The following is a 22668-nucleotide window of genomic DNA, read 5'->3' on the forward strand; positions in this document are numbered from 1 at the left end:
GAAAATAAAATAAAATAAAATAAAATAAAATAAAATAAAATAAAATAAAATAAAATAAAAAAAGGCCCTCCCAGTACACTTCTCTCTGAGCACCAACCTTCACCCCACTGTGCACAGCCACTCCAGGGCTAGTCTCCTCTCCCCCTGAACAAACCCACATGGTCTTTCACCTACATGTGCTCAGCTGGCTATTTCAGCCTGGAAGTTCCTCCTACTTCTATCTAAATCTTTCTGTCTGTAGGAGACTGGCACTTTCATACCACTCACATCTATACTGTTTTTTCTTCTTATAATCTTCCAGCATTTATTATTTCTATTCTTGATGCAACTGTCTTTGTTGTTGCCTAAGAACAGAACTGAGTCCCACATGGCATTCGGTGCAATGCCCATGAAGGGGGTTGAATAAAAAATATCCCCTAATCTGGGAATTTTGGCCACACCCTGAACCTCTGATTCAGATGCCTCTGGGTATTGTCATTGCTGAGCTGTCCATTTTGCAGCATGGAGCTTCCATTTGACCTGGATCACACCACTCCTGAGACTAGTAGAAACAAAGTAGAAAAAAAACTTGTTTGTATAAAGGCCTTTCTTGCTAGTTCAATCTGAATGCGTGGAGAATTTTTGATCATCATTCTTTCAAAGCTTCCATTTGGCTGCACTCTGTGCCAACAAGTGAGTAACTATGATGGGAATTCACTGCTCTGGTTTACTTCTGACTCCCTTGTTCAGAGACTGAGGGTGAGCCAGGGAAAGTGTTCTTTTCTGTGTCCTGGAAAAAAAAATCACTCATTGCATTAAACTTCCACCCACCCCATTGCCTATGATGTTGCCATTTCATATATCTATATCTTTGCAATGTTTCCAATGACTGTCCACAACTTTCTATTCCTTTCCTATCTGAATTCCAAATCCCTGTTCAGCCACCACAATTTCTATGGAAACTCCTCTGCCTCCCTTTCCTATCTTCCTCCCTCTCTTCTCTCTTGCTTCTGTTCCTTACACATATCGTTAGCACCTAGCATTTCAATGATTTTTTTCGGGTCTGCCTCACTACTGGACCATGCATTTAGTCCTGGTTGAATTGAGCATCTGGGATGTACAAAGTACTTAAGAAAAGACTTTATAGGAGGATACAAAGGTTTTAAAAAAACTGTATTTGCCCTGCAAATAAACTGGTCATTTCACATGACATTTCAAAAGCCTACAAAATCTGCACGGTTTTCAATTATCCTAATATTCTAATACTTTTATTTTTTATAGACTTATATCAACTGGTCACCTTAGAACTGGAAGGAAATAATCTCAGTGAAGTCAATGTCAATCCTTTAGCTTTCAAACCTTTGAAGAGCCTAGCCTACTTGCGTCTGGGAAAAAATAAATTTAGAATTATACCACAGGGTCTTCCTGCTTCTATTGAGGTAACAATATATTTCTTTTAATGTTTTAAATGTATTATATTTTAAATATGGTATACAACAAAATATATTTTAAGACTATTGTGATGTAAATTAAACTCTGGTTTCATGCTGTATGCAGAATTTCCTATAATTTAAGCATTGTTTTTCTTCAAGCAATACAAAATTCTGAATCGAAATTATAATTACTAGTAGAGACACCTGATAAAGTGAAAAATGGTACTTCTGACAGCTCTTGGGGGAAATGGGAGAAAGGAATTGAGAATTTAAAAGAAACCACAACTTCTATGAGGTACTCTGACTCTCAAGACAGTGTATACTGTCCCAATCCAGAAATGTGACACTTATCACAGAAGCTCAAACAGGTATTAACCGTAACAGAGTGTCCACTGACAAATTCCAGGCAAAATCACAGACACTCTGACCTAACAGTAACTTGCATGGATACAAGTGTTGTACAAAGAAGGCCTCTGACTGTTCCAGCAACTCTGTAGCTTACAAGTTTTGACCCAATTCCTACCAGAACTGTCCTGTAACTAACTCCAGGCCCCAAACTCCAGCCTTGCTTTATTATCCTCTAGAGATGCCCCACAGGTCCCCAGATGTGTGGTATCCTTGCTGCAGGATGTGCTCCAGAGGGTCTTTGGCTGATGAATGTCAACAACCCTCATTTCCTGCATTGAAAACACTGAGGTGGACTGTGCAGTGGCTCACACCAGTAATACCAGCACTCTGGGAGTCTGAGGCAGGAAGACGGCTTGAGGCCAGGAGTTTGGGAGTAGCCTGGGTAGCATACTGAGGCCCTGTCTCTAAAAAATATATTTTTAAAAAAACTAGCCAGGCATGGTGGTGCACACCTGTGGTCGTAGCTGCTCAGGAGGCCGAGGTGGAGGATCACTTGAGCCCAGGAGTTTGAGGCTGCAGTAAGCTAGGATCGTACCACTGCACTCCAGCCTGGGCAACACAGAGAGACTCTGTCTCTACAAACCACACCCCACCCCGCCCACCAAAAAGAACACTGAGGTCCAGAGAGTCTATACATACTGGCAGACCCTGTGGGAACACAGGTTTCCTTACTAAGCTCCGTTTCTCCTTCACCACATGATCATCCAGCCAGAAGTCAGGATGCAGCATCCCCCGGCATCAGCCCCAACAAGCCAGAGAAGAGGATCATCTATTGTGATCTTATGTGGCTGTCATGCCTATCACCCTTCCTCTTCTTCCTATTTCCAGATTGAGCGACAGAGTTATATAACACTGACATTCATCAGTACCTGGCTTTCCATCAGAATCTCCTGGGTTCTTAAGAAATACAGACTCTTGGACCTATCCCAGACATGCGAAGTCAGATTCTTTGTGGGGCAGGGTCAGAAATTAATAATTAAAAGATTAAAATTTAAATAGACAATGCATACACATGTTAAAACACATACAAACACAATGAGGATAATACAAAAGAGCAATGTGCCCCACTCTGAGCCTGAGCTTCCCATACTGGCTTCTCTCTCTCCAAAGGGACCCATTCCTACCAGTCTGCAAAGCACTGGGCATACAAGTGCACAAATGCATGGCACATACTATGAATCCTTCTAAAGCCGCTGCTGTACACCTGCCTCACTTAACCATGCAGCCTCAAGGCTGCCTCATGGCATTCTTTCCTACAGCTGCAGACTTTTCAACATATGGACAGGTGTGCCAGGATTTATTTAACTAGTCTCTAATCTAGCTCACCTCCTAAATACATACGCAGGTAAAAGCAAAAAGTTGAAAATTGCTTTACTAATTTCTAACAAATGCCAAAATTAACAAAGAGGGAAATTCTCACAGGTGGAATAGAAGGTGACACTAAAGATATATGCCAGTTCTACCTCTGAATTCTAACAAGAGAACAAGGAGAATTTTTATAATGCAGATCCTTTAGTGAAAAACTCCCTCTAATGCCAACTAAACTTAACTTGAAGGCAGCTAGCTATTAAAAACTTATTAACAGTTCTAGCAAACTTCTCCTTGGTTGCAAATTAAAGCTCCTAATTAACTTTAAATTAATTATAACAAAAGCAAATCTAAAAACATGAGACTAAAATATTATAGACCACATGAAATAGTAGGAAACAGGCAGTCTGGGACTGGAGGCTCGGCTAGGACAAGCTCCTCTCAGCATTAGTCACGTAACCGCGGGTGAGCCTCCGTGTCTCTCCAGGCCCAACTTAACTCCACTGGTAAGTTGAGACAATAATTACTGTCTACTTTTCAGAGTTTTTAAGCCCAAATGAGATAACTTATGTGAATAAGTATTATAAAGTAGAGAGCCTTGTATAATTATTATGGTATGCCATTTCTTGCAACATATTATGGGTAATACATTTTAAATAAAATTCATTTGATTCCATAACCATGACAGACCGTGTGCTTTATTTTACTAATTAGTTATAAAATTTGACAACTTTCCTGTAAATCCAGCACTTTGGGAGGCCAAGGCGGGTAGATCACTTGAGCTTAGGAGTTTGAGACCAGCCTGAACAACATGGTGAGCTCCTGTCTCTACAAAAAATACAAAAATTAGCCAGGCTTGGTGGTGCATACCTGTAGTCTCAGTCACTTGTGGGACTGAAGTGGTAGGATCACTTGAGCCTGGGAGGTCAAGGCTGCAGTGAGCCGTGTTTGTGCCCCTGCACTCCATCCTGTGTGACAAAGTGAGACCCCGTCTCAAAAAAAAAAAAAAGACAACTTAAAAACACGAGCTTACTTGAAAGAGCAGTAAAAGACTCTTTAGATAATACTAATGACAATAGTCTATGTTACTATTTTAGTCTTCATGAAACTGAACATATCAACTAACAAAAGAAAAATAAGTCTTTTCTCTTAATTATAGGAATTATACCTAGAAAATAACCAAATTGAAGAAATAACTGAAATTTGTTTCAATCATACCAGAAAGATCAATGTCATTGTACTACGTTATAACAAAATTGAAGAAAATAGGATTGCTCCTCTAGCCTGGATAAATCAAGAGTAAGTACATGCTACAATTTAAATTTTATTGAACTATTTCTTCCTCTCGTCATTATTAAACAGAGTAGGAAAACTGGAAATGGGATACGTGAGGGAGGTGACGATACTGAAGGGCTCGGAGACAGAATCATTTCTTAGTGAACCCTTACCCTATCCCCAAAGTGGGCTCCTTCATGCAGTTTCCAACCTGTGCATTGCATGACTGGTGTTAGGATTATTACAGTTACTACTGCTGTTGTCACCATACTGCATACTGGACACCCTATCATATGCCAAGTGCTGAGCTAGCAAAAACTGAGCCCCAGCTGTCTGACTTCGAGGTCTGCCCACTAGTGGTCAAATGCCACTCTAGCTCTGTCTACCTCACAGGTTGTCAGCAGGTTTGAATGAGATAATCCCCTGCACACAGTGAGAAAGAAATCTGCCATACTCCTTCTCCTCATCATCATTAGGTAGAAGCACCAGGCTCCAGAGCACAGGCCTGTTCTACACTACACAGCCTTCTTTTCTCCAAACTATTTCTTCACTTCAACTCTTACAAAATAGACGGAAGAATGCTTGGCCTAACAGTGGAGGCCAAAAGTAGACTCCATCTTCCTGGACAAGAATCAGCAACCTCTGGCTGTAGCTCTCAGTGAAGGGGGAGGGCGTCAGAAGCAAGCCCTGCAGCAAATCCAGCAGACAACTGGGATCTGGGATTGCATGTCCTGGAACTATGTGCCTAAGTAACACAGCCGGGGACGTGTGTCATTCAGAAACAGGATGGAGAGGCCAACTGGGCTCAGCAGCATGTGGCACTGAGTCCACTGTGGGCAGAGGAGGCTTCATCAGGCGAAAAGAGGGTGTGGGGCAGAAGCCTTAGGAGACTCAGGTGGGGCTCCTGAAACAAGCCAGTGAGTTCACCACATTTCCCAGATCTTCTAGATGATTAACAGCATTTTCTAGATCCCTCAGGATCACCTCAAGTCCCAGGTGTGCCAGGTCATCAAATCAAATGTGGAATGAAAATGTAGGGGAAGGGGAACCAAAACAAGCCAAACAAACCAAACTTCCTTGCTGGAACCAGAGACAACTTTAAAGATAGGCATTTCGATGTATGCTAGGATTCATGGGATTTCATTTTGGATTCAACACATCAACCTTACAGATATTTTAGTCTTTGGGCCTCAGTATTGCCTCCAGGGATATGAGTTTTTCCCTCCTAGTCTTTGATGCTCCCCTCGCATGGATTCGCATAGCTGGGAGGCAGTATGGCACGCTGGTAAGGACATGCACCTTGGTGCAAGGGACTAGGGCTGGCTATACCTAGAAAAGTTCCTATTTGGAATCTTCACTACAAACTGGGTGCTTATAGGAAAATGGACCAGCATCAAGACTGGCCTTATCAAAATTTAGAGCTGATGATCACCATCCTGATGTCCCTACCCTGTTTACTTTTTTCTTTGTTGCAGAAATCTAGAATCCATTGATCTCTCGTACAACAAGCTCTATCATGTCCCCTCCTATCTACCCAAGTCCTTGCTGCACCTCGTGCTCCTCGGGAACCAGATTGAACGGATCCCTGGCTATGTGTTTGGTCATATGGAACCAGGCCTGGAATACTTGTACCTGTCATTTAACAAACTTGCTGATGATGGCATGGACCGTGTCTCCTTCTATGGGGCATATCATTCCCTGAGAGAATTATTTCTGGATCACAATGACTTAAAATCTATACCACCTGGGATACAAGAAATGAAAGCACTACATTTTCTGAGGCTGAACAACAACAAGATACGGTAAATTTTGGCTTTTTCAAGTATCTGTTTAAATTTTGGTTGGCAAAATATATGATAAAGCAACCATGACATGATCTCTGGGATTTATGTTAAGGAAAAAAAAAAAATGGTGCTAAGGGGTTGGATTAAACAAGATTGGCAAATGTTAGTAATTACTGAATGTGGATGACAGGTATGTGAGGATTCATTAGAGGTTTTTCCTACTTTTGCACATGTTTATAAATTTCCATAGTTAAAACATCTTTTGGCCAGATGCAGTGGCTCACGCCTATAATTCCAGCACTTTGGGAGGCCAAAGTGGGTGGGTCACCTGAGGTCAAGAGTTCCAGGCCAGCCTGGCCAACATGGTGAAACCTCGTTTCTACTAAAAATACAAAAATTAACAGGGCTTGGTGGTGCATGTCTGTAATACCAGCTAGTTGGAAGGCTGAGGTGGGAGAATGTTTGAACCTGGGAGGCAGAGGTTGCAGTGAGCCGGGATCGTGCCACTGCACTCCGGCCTGGGTAACAGAGTAAAACTCCAAAGAAAAAAAAAAAAAAAAAAAAAGAAAATTAACAGATTATTATTATATAACACTTAGAACTTTAGAGAGAGTTTCAGATAAGTCTTCAAAGCAATAGATTATGTTACTACTCCCACCTCCATATGTAAATAAATAAATCTATAGAGCATAAAACCTAAATATATGCTAAAATTCAAACTGCTTCTATCTAGATTTTTCTGAAGTCAAATTTCTGAATACATTTATTGATACTCACTTTACCTACTTTTGGGAACACATTTTTCTGCGTGTATCCAGCTTATATACTGAATCATCACTCCTGCCTAGATGGCATGAGTGTCTTGAGAAGTAATCCAGAATATTTTGTCAGTAGGGTCTTTATAATTGGCAGTGAGGGAGACAATAGCCTTGTTGTTCTGTCCCTGAGAATTATGCCTCTTAGTCTTTCCCCTTTTCTAAAAGTCCAAATAAACTAAATGCCTACAAAACAAAACAAAACAAAACACAGAAAAGTTCGAGTTTTTAAAGGTACTGGAAGAAGAGATGGGGCTTGGGAAGGCTTTGTAAAATTCAGTTTCAAAATTTTTTTGCAAAAATACTTCACAGGTTGTGCCATATGCTTCATACTGCATTGCATCAGAAGACGTTTAATGTTTGTCCCACTTTTTGTGACTCTGAAATTGATCAGTGGGTTGAGGTGGTCACAGCCTGGTATCTCCTATGACAAACTTACTCTTCCATCACTGAACCAATGGTTTCACTCATAGATGAATGTTGTCTGATTCTTACTTCATTAGGGGTAACAAAATGATGAATTTCTACTTTTGCCATGCTTCTCACGCTTATTAGCTGGAATTCCGCTGTAAAAAATTTTTGGCTCATCAACTAGGGCTGCTTTGTCACTCTGAAAGGCAAGAAAAAAGCTTAGTTCTTTCTTTTAAGCCACAAGTGGGAGTAAGAAGTTGGAGCCTAAATGTTTTTGCTTTATTTTGTTTTAGGGTTCTCTCTTTTTCCGGTGAATCAATATACACTTACGCTTTCATGTAAGCAGTTATGCCTCCATCAGTTGCAGTCATTATTCTCAAACCGTCCTGTATCTGGACAATGGTCACTATTCAAACTGGCTCTTGTGTCTGCTCACTTGCTTTTGGGCACACGTGGGCCTCAGGCTTACTTTCTGCATTCTCTACTACAGACCTTCCTCCAAAAAGCCTGGCCCCTTCCTTTGGGGAATAGTATTGAGAAGCCCCAAGCAGGAACCAGCCGTGGCCCTTTCAATTGTATTGCTATTGTATAGAGGCTTTTCAGCGGACTGCCAGGAAATGCCGTATTTTGAAAAGAAAATAAGTTCAGATTGGCATTCCCAAATCAAATTTAACGTCATTGAATATTAATTCCTTTTATTAAAACTTGTTTCTCTTACACTGAAAATCTAGGTTCCCAACAATATTAACTTGGATGATCTTATAATACGTAAACAATTGTTTCAAAATGACATCATTATTACTGCTAATAATAAAAGCTTTAAGTTTATTATTTTTTGGTAGCTCTATTTGTCTTTAGAATAAGTTCCACTAAACATGTACAGCTGAAATACAGTGGTTTCCTCTGTGATATGTCAACAACTTAATATTCAGAAATGTTATTTAGTTTTAGTTTTTAGAAATTGCTTTTTTCTTTTTGAATATTACTTTTGACTATGTTAAATATTTATAATTCCAAAGTCAAAATTGTGTAAGAAGTTGAATTAAGAGAAGTCTTACTTCTGTGATTGTCTGTCGTACACTGTATGATCCTTCCCATAGTTTAAAATTTTAAATTTCTAGTTTATCCTTCCAGTATTTATTTTTGCAAACATAAGCCTACATACATATACATATTTCCCCATCCCTATCCATAATTAGTATACAAATTATCACACAAAAGGGCAGTTTTCTCTCTCTCTATGCCTTAGTCCAGTTCTGATGCTATAAAGTAATGCCCAAGGCTGGGTAATTTATAAAGAGAAAAGGTTTATTTCGCTTATGGTTCTTCAGGCGGTGCAAGCAGCACGGCACTGGCATCTGCATCTGGTGAGGGCCTTCAGGCTGCTTCCACTCATGGTGGAAGGGGAGATGGAGTGTGTAGAGATCACATGGTAAGAGAGGAGGCAAAAACGAATGGGGAGGTGCTAGGCGCTTATGGGAATTAATAGAACAAGAACTCACTCACTCCCCTGATCCTAGAGAGGATATTTATCTATTTATGAGTGATCTGCCCCCATGACCCAAACATCTTCCATTAAGCACCACCTCCAACACTGGGGATCACATTTCAACATGAGATTTGGAGGGGTCTAGAACTTAAAGTATATATATAAAAAAAGAAATATAAGATATAAGAAAATGACATTAAATAAAAAACCTTATGGGGTATGTGTATTTTTTCTACCATTTGCTTTTTTTCTTTCTTTTCTTTTCTTTTTTTTTTTGAGATAGAGTTTTGCTCTTGTTGCCTAGGCTGGAGTGCAATGGCGTGATCTTGGCTCACTGCAACCTCCACCTCCCGGGTTCAAGCAATTCTCTTGCCTCAGCCTCCCAAGTAGCTGGGATTACAGGCATATGCCACAATGCCCAGCTAATTTTGTATTTTCAGTAGAGACAGGGTTTCTCCATGTTAGTCTGGTTGGTCTTGAACTCCTGACCTCAAGTGATCCACCCGCCTCGGCCTCCCAAAGTGCTGGGATGACAGGTGTGAGCCACCACGCCCAGCCTACCCTTTGCTTTTTAAAAGTATCAGTATATCACTCCACATCAGTATGTAGAGAATTTCTTCATTCCTTTTTACAACTGAATATGATGCAGATATACTATATTTTATTCAATCAGTTCATTATTGATAGACATTTGTTTCCACTCTTACTGCTAAAAATAATGCCACAAAAGATAAGTTTGTATAAATGTCATTTTGTTTTTTTCCAGTTTAACTTTGGGATAAAATCCTAGCAGTGGGAATGCAGAGTACAAAGGATAAAGTGCATATGTAATTTTGCTAGATACCACCAAATTCCTCTCCAGAAGGGGTGCACCATTTTGCATTCCCTTCAGTGGTATTTGATCGGTCCAGGCTCACTATTAGAATATGTTAATGAGCTTTTGGATTTTTTTTTTTTGCAAACCTCATAAATAAAAAGTGGTATGCCAGTAAAGTTTCAATTTACATTTTTCTTATGAATGAAATTGAGCATTTTCCATTTTCCTCCTAGATTCTTAGGAAGCCTTTGTATCTGTGGTATAAGTTACTCTCTCCTTTGTCATGTTGTTTAACTTTGCACTTTCTTTTTAAAACCTGCAGTAAATTTTAAATCATTTCATTCAGTGCTTCTGGTTTTCAAATCACATATAGGAAGAATCTCCCGAGTCAGAGGGTGTGACCACGGTCTGTTCGAGTGCTTTTATGGCTTCATCTTTCACATTTGGATCTTTGACGTAGTTGGAATTTATTCTGGTCTATAATATAAGGATCCAACTTTATTTTAAGAACAAAATAAGTTGTTTAACAAATGTTAAACTTAACTCCTAAATGAAGGCAGATTATTACTTGAACCATGTGTGACTTGCATGTCTATTTTTCCTTAGGAACATTCTTCCAGAAGAAATTTGCAATGCTGAAGAGGATGATGACTCAAATCTGGAACATCTTCATCTTGAAAACAATTACATTAAAATTAGAGAAATACCATCTTACACATTTTCATGCATAAGATCATATTCAAGTATTGTTCTTAAACCACAAAATGTCAAGTAATTCCAAGTTTTCCTTTACTGTTTATAAACTTTACTCATGTATTTGTAGTAGCTGCATTTGTCATTAACAAGAGAGACATAATCCTCCTGTTATTCTCAGTATCATTATATGCTAGTCAATCTGATTCACTAATACACAGATGAACAACCAAAATATACCTAAAAGGCGTAGTCTCTAGGAGTTTTATAAGGTAAAATCTCTCAGTTTCTCACCTTTAGAAAGAGGCCATCTCACTAGAATAGGATATTATGCATACTGAGCTAGACCAGAAGAGTCTGGAACAAAATAAACACAGCCTTAATAATCAACTTGAGTACTGGTGTTAGCTGAGAACTCTGTCCCTTTAAAAATTATGTATCTTTTGGTTTAAGATTAAGAAGCATAATGACAAGAAAAAAAGCAGGCAGAATTTATGAATAAGTGTTTATTATTCTGTTAAAACAACAATTTGTTAATTTCTTATAAGGCCCTGGGCTATAATTACTGGTATAAATATAACTAAGTATTGGGGTAGCTTTCATTTCTTTCATTAATTACATGTGTAAAATGAAAACACTACTGTAATGTTAATTTCCAGTTTTGAAAATCGTATTATGGTTATGTACATTGTTAACACTAAGGAAAGCTGGCAGAAGGGTGTGCATGAATTCTATACATTTTTGAAACTTTTCTATAATTCTAAAATTATTTTTTAAAGTTAAACAGTATATTAAGATTACCTTCACCATTCTTTACTCAAGATTAAAGTATTTTTTGAAAAGCAGTAGAGTTTGCTTAAAATACAAGTTAATTATTCTTGACTATAACCTTGTAAAGGTAAATCTAATGTATAAATTTTTGCACCACAGGTCATAGCATCTATCTCCTTTGCCTTAATTTACTGAAATATATCATTTTATTCCGTTCAATTGAACATAAAGCTATGTCTTTACTATGTATTGGCCCTACCAAAATCATATATTAAAAAATTTTAACATAATGATCTTTTATCTTTGTATTGCTAAAGTAATTTATAAGACACATATAGAAACTATGTTGACTTCTTTTGTTACTCTCGGTTTTATGTCTTGGCTAGGAACTTAAGTGCCAGTGTTGGCCTCATTGTATAGGTTTCTCTAATTTTTAAGCTTTAGTTATTTAATCATTTAATAGCTCTTTCACCACTCTAGGAACCTTCCATCCCCACTTCACAAAGCTATTATAAGAACCAGAAAAGAATGTAAAGCATTTTGGAAAGTATGAATGCAGTTATTATCTCATATAAAACTGAAAGGAACCAGCATAGCCAACCACAATCGACAATTTCATGGGTGACTTTCAATTTCATGAGTGTGAAAAGTTTGACTTATTCCATAATGTTACTTCTTTTTCTTTTTTTTTTTAGATGGAGTCTCGCTCTGTCACCAGGCTGGAGTGCAGTGGTGCAATCTTGGCTTACTGCAACCTCTGCCTCCTGTGTTCAAGCGATTCTCCTGCTTTAGCCTCCCGAGTAGCTGGGACTACAGGCGTGTGCCACCACGTCCAGCTAATTTTTGTATTTTTAGTAGAGACAGGTTTTACCATGTTGGCCAGGATTGTCTCGATCTCTTGACCTTGTGATAAGCCCACCTTGGCCTCCCAAAGTGCTGGGATTACAGGCATGAGTCACTGCACCCGGCCAGACTTATTCCATAATGTTACTTCTAAGCCTACTTTCTAAGCCCTTTCTTTTTTATTCTTATTATTCTTATTATTATTATTATACTTTAAGTTCTAGGGTACATGTGCATAACGTGCAGGTTAAAGGGATGGAGGAAGATCTAAGCCCTTTCTTAATAGGCAGGATTCAGAGATTATAACATGAACAACAATAATAATATGAAGATAACTGTTAGACTGAAGGGTCAAAGACTTATAGCAGGTTGTTAGGAAGAAAAACAGAATTTTATGGAACAAAAGTTGAGCTGTGTAATCAGTTTAGGAATGAAGGAGCATTACTAATTTTAAATTGGCCAAGTTGAATTTAAGAGACAGGTAAAAACAAGAAGATAAGGTTACACATCCATTTAACAAGAACCCTTGCGCAATACTTCTTGATGTATGAATATAAATGCATTGACATAAATGGTTTAAGGCAATCTAAGCTGTAAACAAAATTAGTATTAAAGGGGGCTCAAACTGAATAAGGTGAGTCAGCAGAACTAGCATCCTGGGATGACACAGACACAGATTCTGAACCACCCATTCATTCATTTCTTAGTCTGACTTTATTCAGTTGTGTTTCAGATGCTGTTCTAGAGACAGTGACAAACAGAGCAGATGGGGCCTTTCCTCTCTGGTAGAGGCAATAATCAGGAAATCAAGCAGACAATTAAGTAAGCAGGCAAGTGCTGTGCAGTCAGAAAAATGGGTGACAATGCAATGAGCACACTGGGGCCTGAGGGCTGCCAGGAGACTACGGCCACTCTCAATGGCCTGGAGTAACAGCAGATCCAGACCCATGCCAGACCCAGCAGGCACAATGTGGGCTTGCTCTGCATGTCTCTTCTCAACTCTGCTCTGGCAGCAGAATCCCAAAGAAAAATGGAAATCAGAATGACCGATTGAAGCTTTTTTTCTTACATGGAAGTTGTACTTATTTCAACTGATTTTATAATTTTTAAAATATGGCTAGCATGGAACTTGTTCAGCCCTGAAATTTCATGATGTTCTGCATGGGAAGTTTTAATTCCATAAAAAAGTGATAAATGTCCTTATAGCAAACACTCTTCACAATATAATGTACTAAAAAACAGATGTTCTGTTTGGCTTCAAAAATTACACTATAATTACTAACACACATATACACTAAAGAAGTCCTGGTCTAGCCATGATCTAAAAATATTAATGGTGTGTCTTGTCTTTGTGTATATATATACAAGGAACAGTATAACTTTGAGATTTGGCTTATTATCAATAAAAATATTATAAGCAGCACTAAAGAAATGATTTAGTGAAAGACATACAGAACCTGGTATAAGGAAATAACTACACCAGGAACCAAGAGACTTGGGAGCCCATCTTGTTCTCCAATAATTATGCAGTCATTTTACTTCTTTGGGTTTCATTTGATTCAATTATAAAATAACATGTTTGGAACAGATCAGTAGTTTTCAGACAAGGTTCATTGGGGTTTCATGTCACTGATAAGGAAGTGAACAGACCTCTTTCTTCAAACAAAGCAGCTTTGCTCTCATCAGAAAGTGTTGACTCCATCCCCCTTTTCTTCTTACAATCAACAAACTAGGTACTATCTAAATGACACACTAGGTTTTAAAATCCATGAAGAACATGCAGCCTTCTCTTCCCTTTCTCCAGCTCCACCTACATTCCCAGAGCATCCAGGCTGAAGACGCTTGGCCTTAGGAAGAGGCTGCTTGTTTTTCCTTCTGAGCACCAGTGCAGTGGGGTGACATTAGCCCTGAGCAGACTGCTGGGCCATCTTAAATGGCTAGTCGACAAGCTTCTGTAGGAACGAGCACCGTGCTGCAAGCTCACCAACCTCCTTGCAGGTCAGGTGATGACGCTGGGGCTCAGCGAGGGCAGGTGGCACATGAGAACAACAGGGAATATGTGGCTAAGTCTGGACTTCCCCTGCATCTTCTGACTCTGAGGCTGGTGTTCCTCCTGCTGAACCAAGCTGTCTCTCCCTTAGAGTTTGGATGGAAAGTCTAGGGCACCCAAGAGTGGCAGGCTGCCTAATTACAGGTCCGAACCTGAGTGGCTGATGCTCAACCGGCGGGTACAGGGCATGTGGTATGGCAGGTGTTGCTAACGAGGGGAGGATGATACTCAAAACCACCTCTCCTTCAAATGGCATCATCAAATGGCTCCACATACATCTCCTTAGAAGCCATTCTCATTAAGTCAAAGTTAATTACTCCTTAAGATGACTGCTTTCATTAAAACAGAAAAAAACTATCTACAATGTTGTACAGTTGAAATATGCACGGTGTCCTCTAGTTGTCATGGACACCTCCAGGAGTCATCAAGACGATTATTCCCATTCACACATAATTATTCCAGTAACGGTTAATAATATGTATTATAAATCTTTAAACTGACTTGGAAATGTTAACAAATTATGACAATGTTTGTTTTAAGATTATTTTAGACTCAGTATATGAAAATTTAAGCCACAAATTACAGGTATATAGCTAAAGGATAAAACCCCAAATTTTTGGTAGCATATTTGTGTTAAGCATAGTGCTTTAGGCAAAAATGTTTTCTCTAATTTGACTAATTTAGGTGGGGAGTCACAAAAGATGACTGTGATATAATACAGGATATAATTAACACTAAACCATACAACACATACACGTGGTTCAGGGGAGAAAGATCAAAGGACCTTGAAACAGGAATGTGAATCAGTGAGGCAAGGAGATGGAGGGGCTCACATCTGGGCTCACTGGTCAGGAGTCTAGCCCCATTATGGCAGGAAAGGAGAGGCAAGACGAGGGCTCCTCAAGTCAGGAATTAGACCAGATTCAAGGCGATGAGAAATGCAGCGTACCACTGAAAAATGCTGAAGCATGAAGTGTTCCATGAAAGAAATAAGTTAAGAAAGGAAAAAGAACTATCCACTGCAAAAATCTAGAAAGAGAGTGACGGCCTTCACAGCACAGATATGAGAGACACCAAAAGGAATTCAGTGATAGTTATCTTGCCAGATAAGGGATAGACAGAAAAGAAGGGACCAAAGAAGAAACTGCTCTGATTCTCATAAAGCTGCTGAGAAGTTGAGAGAAAGGGGCCATCTGTGAGAGAATGCTGAACCTGGGGTGTCACCATGGGGGTCAGGCAAGACAAGGAGAGGACAGGAAAGACGGGAAGGTATGGGGTCAAAGCTGAATGCACAGGGAAGGACGTACACCTGAAGAGGCCTGACAAGAGAAGGGCAGTTGAGCCAATCTCTGATGGGTGCCGACCCTCAGCTTCAAGGGAGGGACACAGAAGCCAAGTTCACTGCAGTCTCCATCTGACTTCAGCCTTTCACCTTTCAGAGCCAGCTTCCAAGCACAGGATGAGCTGCACCTAAAAGCCCAGTTCCTCAGGACCCCCAGCCCCACAAAACCCCCATCATTCAGCGCCTGTGCCGCTGCCCAGGACAGACCTGGTATTATTAGGTAGGTCTGCAGTGATGACCTCTTTAGTGTTATTAGTTACGTCCTACATAATGATTATCTGGAATTATTAGTTAGGTATTGATTACTTCTCTGTGTATGTGGGTGTTGTACAGTAGCTGGGTTGAGGGATATAGCTTGTTTCTCCAAAAAGACTGTAAAACTTAACAGAACAGAGACAACTCATTTCTTAAACCCCTGAATTTTGTGCAAAGTAGGTGCTAAAATGGCTCTTGAATAAAGAGTTCCATCTCCTTCATCTCCCAGTCAAAACTGGCTCGGCTTACGAGTTATATTACCCAAAGAGTTGATATTATCCAAAGTTGACATCACTCCTAAATAAAAAAGGAACCTGCAAAATCTAAGGATTTTCACAGAAAAACTTAGAAACTGAGCAGAAAAAGATTTATACAGGGTCACAAAATTAAAAGGGAATCATTTATGTTATTAATATTTCTGACAAGGACCTCAGAAAGCTAAGTATATTTTTTAAACAATTAAGTTACGCTTTGACAACTGGTAACACTTAGTAATCAATCTGATTGCTCTGCATAATAGCAACACTGACTATGCCTTCCAAAGCCATCATTTAAACATACCATAAATTACTATGTTCCTAAGATGCTGACTTAAAAGAATGAAATACTCAAATTCTGCTGTTGAAGTGAAACTTCAAAGGGTGGAGTAAAACCCTTTATGATATTGATTCCACCTCTTTCCCTTCTTTAGAAAAAGGATAGAAAATGTCCTCATGGCAGAAACATTTACAGACTGACAGATGACTGAACTATTTATCGATCCATGTTTGAATGTAAATTCAGATCCTTGATAGACTTAAAATTCAAAAATATTAAAAGTACCCATGAAAAGAAGTTTCTGCCCAGCTCTAACTTAACACCAAATGACCATTACGGGCCTTAAGCCCCCAAAGTCTGTGAAACATGGAGATTCCTCTCTTGTAGTTAAAAAAACAATAATGAGTATCTTGGCTCTGAACTAGAATCAGTACTAGCCACGGACCTGGCCAAGTTACTTAGAGTTCTAGTTTCTTCGTGCACAAAATCAGGAAACAACATCTGTCTCCCAGGGCTGATGGGAAGACTAAACAAGGTGATAGCCTGTGGAGGTGCTGGGCATAGGGCAGACATGAAAAAGGTGAGTGTCAATGTTTCCAGGGATAGACTACAGGAAACTGGTGAGCAGAAAGTTACTTAACTTGCTCAAGGCTTCCAGGCCTCTGAGTATGGTGAATATTAATTATTTAAAATAACTGATTTCTTAGATTGGTGAAAATACAGTGGAAAAAGGTCTAGTATACTAAGACAGGGCTCTGCACATATGCTCTGCAGAGGGTCAGAAGTAAACCCCTTGGACTCTGTGGGCCAGTGGGGGTCCAGTGGGGACCCTGCAGCCTTGGCAACAGCATGGCTCTCCTGAGGAAGTAGGTGGGAAATTAACAGCAAAACCTGAGTTTGACTGCCTTTCTACTGTGTTACTGTATGATCACATCCAGGGCACGGAACAGAGTGAACCACGGTATACACGAACATCTGAGCAGGATCTCCAGGCTGAGGGGGCCAAGAGGGTGAGGAAACTGGAACTCAGAGAGTGTAAATGACATCTCATCATAAGATTAAAAAAAAAAAAAAAAAAAAATCCTGACCCTAGGAAAGAAAATTAAGTTTGATCTGTGTGATTCACTGTGATTACTTATAACACCTAAAAAAGGGGAAAATTGTATTTAAAACAGTCAGCCAAACTAGAGAAGTATCTGATCAATGAACCTGTCCTATAAATGAATTCTTCCCTTAGAAATAACCCCTGAATGAGTCTCCAACGGTATAGCAAGACAGTCTGCACTGGCAAACCCAGGCCTTTCCATCTGTAGCCCACGTAGCAAACTTTGGTCAGAGGCTTCCCTAGCAAGTTTGTTCCTTTCGTATTCATTTCTGGCCCTATGACCATCAGCTCAATTGAAACTAGTCCAACAGAATCAAAGGCATTTGTAAAAGGTTTTAAGAGGAAAATCTCCTGTAAACTGTGTAATCCTGAATTAGTCCATGTTTGATTCTACATGTCTTAAGGCTTCAGCTTATGACATGTCTTTTATTACAAGGTGAACAGGAGCATTTGAGAATGTAAGCCCTGCTGGAGTTCAGTCTGTCACATACTGTTATTTGCAAAGGAATAAATGTTCTAAACTCAGTAAGTAAACTTGAGTGGTGATACAACTAAATCATAAAGGCATGACCATTTCTTCTGTGAAGTTATGTTCCCTTTTCTATATGAAAGTGGATAAAATTAAAACTTAGTCTAGCATATTTTTTCCTTTGTATAAAATGTGAAGAATGTGAATCCACGCAAGGGAAAGCAGGACTGTATTAAAAATAACATGTGATTACACTAAATACGTATTAGTTTGGAAAAGAAAAGGAATACATCATGTTATTAAAATGTCCTGGTGTGTTTCTAAGTAACAGAATCGCTGTGGTCAAATAAACTTACATTAAACTATCAACTGATATAAGCAAATCTTTTTATAAGTTGGAATCTGCTGAAGGTTCATTTGTTTTGCCTAAATTGGGAATTACATTCACAAATATCAAATTTATATGTGAATCATTTGGAAAGTGAATTTAACTAGTATTGTGACACTCAGAATAAAAAATACATTATAAACTGTAAATCTATTCTAGGGCAGCAGTTCTTAACTAGTTGAAGGATGGACCCCTTTGAAAACATGGTGAAAGCTATCATGGATCCTCTATGCAGAAAAATACATATATAAAAATACTTGGCATGTATCAAAAGACTCATAAAGTCTTTCCACAAATTCTCTAGGTATTCATATATCCAAGTTAAGAATCCCTGTCTAGGGTAACATCTTAATTAACTTAAAATAAATTTGGTGGTAAATATTTCACTAGAGTGAAGGATAAATCAAAGAGTTAAAAGTTAATTTAAGGCAAGTTGCATTATCTGCTCCAATTATTTAGCATTTATTCCCCCTTTATTTGGTAATATTTTCAAGGACACAAAAGTTTAAGTTCACAATGAGCACTACATACCCTTCACCTATATTCACCAGTGAATAATACAGATGCTCTCTGACTTATGATGGGTTACATCCCGATAAACCCACCATAAGTTGAAAATATCATAGGTCAAAATGTATTTAATATACCTCACCTTCATCTAATGTCATAGCTCAGCCTAAGCTATGTACATGGGCTCAGAATACCATATTATTCTTCAGTTGGCAAAATCATCTAACGTGAAGCTGATTTTATAATAAAGCACTGACTAGCTCAAGTAATTTACTGAACGCTGTACTGAAAGTGAAAATACAATGGTTGTATGGGTACTCAAAGTACAGTTTCTTGCTATTGAGCAAACTCTGACCTAATGGTTTTATATATTTACTTATTTTTTGAGACAGGGTCTGGCTTTGTCACCCAGGCTGGAGTGCAGTGGTGTGATCACTGAAGCCTTGACCTCCCAGCCTCAAGTGATTCGCCCACCTCAGCCTCCCCAGTAGCTGGGACTACAGGTGTGTGCCACCATGTCTGGTCTATTTTATTTTTTGTAGAGACAGGATCTCACTGTGTTGCTGAGGCTGACTTAATTGTTTTAGTTTCCCTTGATTATCTTTCCTTAAATCAATTATTATATTGGAGGTTTCACTGTGGTGATTTTCTGTTATTCCTTCTGCATTCATTAGTTAACATTCTTCTGTAAGGAAAAACTCTGATCCTTTTAACCCTCTTTTCTCTGTTATTATAAAAAGGATTTAGTATCGTATGTGTTATAATCCACTGTTTTTAATTTTTTTGAGATGCTCAAACTGCCCCTTCATGGTGGCTTCTATGTTCCTTTTCGGAGTCCTTGGTAAACTCTGCAAACTTTCACACTTCTTGGTACAAGAAACTTTTTCAGACACCTTTATTTCTCTGGTCCAGACCTTTTATGGGCCATTTTTCCAAGGAGTCCTGGTTCCCTTAGAGGGAAACAGTATTTAGAAACACAGATCTGGAAACCAGATGTGCTCACTGCTCTCAGGTCTGCTCACTGGGAAGAGGTAAGAAATTTATTTAAAACAAAACCATACTTGTACAGATTCCTCAAAGCAAACTGACTTCAGACATTCGTTAAAAATATTTGACACAGCTGAGTGCGGTGGCTCACGCCTGTAATCCCAGCACTTTGGGAGGCCGAGGCAGGCAGATCACCTGAGGTCAGGAGCTCCAGACCAGCCTGGCCAAAATGGCAAAACCCCGTCTCTACTAAAAATACAAAAATTAGCCAGGCGTGGTGGGCTGCACCTGTAATCCCAGTTACTCAGGAGGCTGAGGCAGGAGAATTACTTAAACTCAGGAGGCAGAGGTTGCAGTGAGCTGAGATTGTGCCACTGCACTCCAGCCTGGGCGACAGAATGTGACTCTGTGTCAAAAAAAAAAAAAAATTGATACATGCAAAATATAACAAACAGAATTATGTAAGTCCTTCATTTTTCATAACCTCAACTGAATGAACATTCAGTGACAATTTATTATAATTCATTTTTCAGAACCAGAAACTTCAAGTAGGACGACAGTGAGCTCAGCCACATGACACAGCAGAAGCCAGTCCCTGCAACAGAAGAGCTGTGAGGAGAGGGTAAGAGGAGGTCAGGGCAGCAGAGAACCATGGAGGGCCTACGTGCTCAGCAAATTGCTGCTACACAGGACGTCAGGGTCAGTGTTTCCAGCTCATATCTTTCAAAATACATTGCAAACTTGGACTCTGACATCAAATTTCCTGGTTTTCAAAAATACTGTACACTCCAAACAATCTGCAGGCTGAATACTGCCCCTGGGTCACAACCTACAGTACAAAGTAAATTCATTAGAAACCAAAGTGCCTAGTCCACCATGAGGGACACTTGAACATCAAAATCCATGAAATCTTAATCATTTATCCCTTCACAGAAGCTTTTTAAAGCATCTACTATACAAAAATCCCTATGTTATGCATATTTACATCCTAGGATTCAGTGGCCTAGAACATTCTTAAAGTGGGTGTTTGTATGGCATGACTAACTCCCTCACAGCCCTCAGGTCTTGTGACTGTCACCTGACAGGGAAGGTACCCCTGACACTCCCACCCCCATCCTGCTTCTCTCCATACCACTTGCACTATTTGTTGAATGAATGGATGGGTGGACGGCCTTTCTTGTAGCTACTACTATAAGAGAACATTGTACAATCTATTCCAATTCATTTAGAACGTGAAGGACACCAGAGACTGGCAAAAGAACATCAGAAAATTCAAACTGCCTACTTTTTGGCAGGTGTGTGTATGCCCCACAATATACTCCTGACACATGCTGCTCCTACAGCTCCTGCCTCACCTATCAATCCTTTTCATTTGGGCTGTGTGCAGGTGGTTCCCACCTGGAATCTCAGCACTTTGGGAGGCCGAGGTGGGACTTCTTGAGCCCAGGAGTTTGAGCTATGATTGTACCACTGCACTCCAGCCTGGGTGACAGAGTGAGACTCTGTCAATCAATCAATCTTTTATTTGCATGAGACAGTTTCGAGGTCCTCCCCTGTTCTTATTTGTGTTTGGACTTTGACCACTGCTGTCCATGTCTAGACCAGAAGAAGTTCTGGAAAGGGTGTGAGAAATCATATGACAGCTTAGATTAGGCAATTTATTTTTATTTTCACAATTGTTAGCATATATAAGACCAAAGGAAAATAAATTTGCATTAAAGTTTCTTTTATGGCAATCAATATTTTATTCATAAACTGTCAGTATTGAGAATATTACTTTTCAGTTTTGTAACTTATCTTTGTGTTTGCAACATAATGTAGATGACTTGTGATTCCTAAATAATGCTGTTATAATGCAACTAGTTCTTCATTATTTAGACCAAGGCTCAATGAGGCAAAAATAAAACAATAAAACAACAACAAACAAACATGGAGAAAAGAACTAGGTCCCCTCCATAGGACCCCTTTAGGAAACAAAAATGGAAGGTTTTTCTCCTCACAATACTTGAGGGAAGAAGAGGTACACTGCTTCGTTTGGAATGATAACCTGGAAAAGGGTGGGGATAAACTCAGGCGTGTTCGTGCCTGCTGCACCATTTCTGGCAAGTGTGAGGCAAAGCTTTCCATGCCACAGCCCCAAGATGGTGGAGGGTTGTGCCTGAGGCCTGCACTTCTACATTATCTGCAGAACAGAGTGAATAAGCTGAATATACTACCCTAAACCCAGCATCTTATTCCAGGGCCTATTTCTTTCCCTAGGCCCTCTGCCCAAAGATCGAAGCAAAATATCAAGGAAAAGTAGCTGTAACATATCTTTAGAAACACAACCTTACAGGAACTGCCTCCTATCTCTCTAGATATGGGTGGCAAAACTGCACCCAGAAAGGCCACGCAGGCAACTCGACTGAAGAGTGGCTTGGGTGGGTGACGTGGACAACATCCTGTGAGTATAGAAGTGAAAAACACATGTCCCAGAGACAACAGTTGCCATGCAAAACCAGAAATCACGGACTGGCAAAGCCTAATTTTTAAAGAGAAGTTGAAATCTTATTTTAAATACAGCAATTTCACCTAACAAAATACATATGCATATGACCCCCAAACGACAGACTGAGGAACATTCATAGTAGCTCTCCAAAAGGTAATTAATCTAGTTGAATATATAAACAACTTGTGACTTACTCATATATGAGAATACTACACAGTGATGAGAATGAACTACTGTGTATCACAATGATGTGAATGGATCTCAAAAGCATGTCACTGAATGAAAAAAGCCAGATGCAAAAAGAGAATGTACAGTATGATTCCATTTATATAAACTTTAAGAAATAACCTATGGTGCTGAACTCAGGCTGTGACTTGAGGAGTATGAGGAGGGATTCTGGATGTATGAGAATGGAGTATGAGTATGAGGCTGGGATTTCTTGATTGGGGTCATTTTGTAAAAATTAATTGAGTTGTACCATTAAGGTTTTTTTTTTTTTTTTTTTTTTTTT

General features: G+C 39.3%; 2 protein-coding genes across 6 annotated transcripts in view; one reads left to right on the top strand and one right to left on the bottom strand.

Moving 5' to 3' along the window:
* ECM2 (extracellular matrix protein 2) overlaps positions 1 to 13142 on the top strand; it is a 30607-nt gene extending 17465 nt beyond the window's left edge. For 2 of the 3 annotated variants that reach the window (XM_017853691.1, XM_017853692.1), the window contains exons 6-9: positions 1261 to 1418; positions 4288 to 4427; positions 5879 to 6205; positions 10326 to 11476. In XM_017853691.1, the coding sequence (XP_017709180.1) occupies positions 1261 to 1418; positions 4288 to 4427; positions 5879 to 6205; positions 10326 to 10494 (794 nt within the window). In that variant the 3' untranslated portion in view covers positions 10495 to 11476. Of the gene's footprint in view, positions 1 to 1260; positions 1419 to 4287; positions 4428 to 5878; positions 6206 to 10325; positions 11477 to 12748 lie in introns of those variants that run through there. The other variant, XM_017853693.1, reaches the window with a different exon arrangement.
* The window catches only part of CENPP (centromere protein P), a 279336-nt gene that overhangs the window by 101091 nt on the left and 155577 nt on the right, over positions 1 to 22668 (bottom strand). The gene's annotated exons all lie outside the window — the stretch shown is intronic.

The sequence above is a fragment of the Rhinopithecus bieti genome, unplaced genomic scaffold, assembly GCF_001698545.2.
Source record: "Rhinopithecus bieti isolate Rb0 unplaced genomic scaffold, ASM169854v2 scaffold_37505, whole genome shotgun sequence".
NCBI classification, from domain to species: Eukaryota; Metazoa; Chordata; class Mammalia; order Primates; family Cercopithecidae; genus Rhinopithecus; species Rhinopithecus bieti.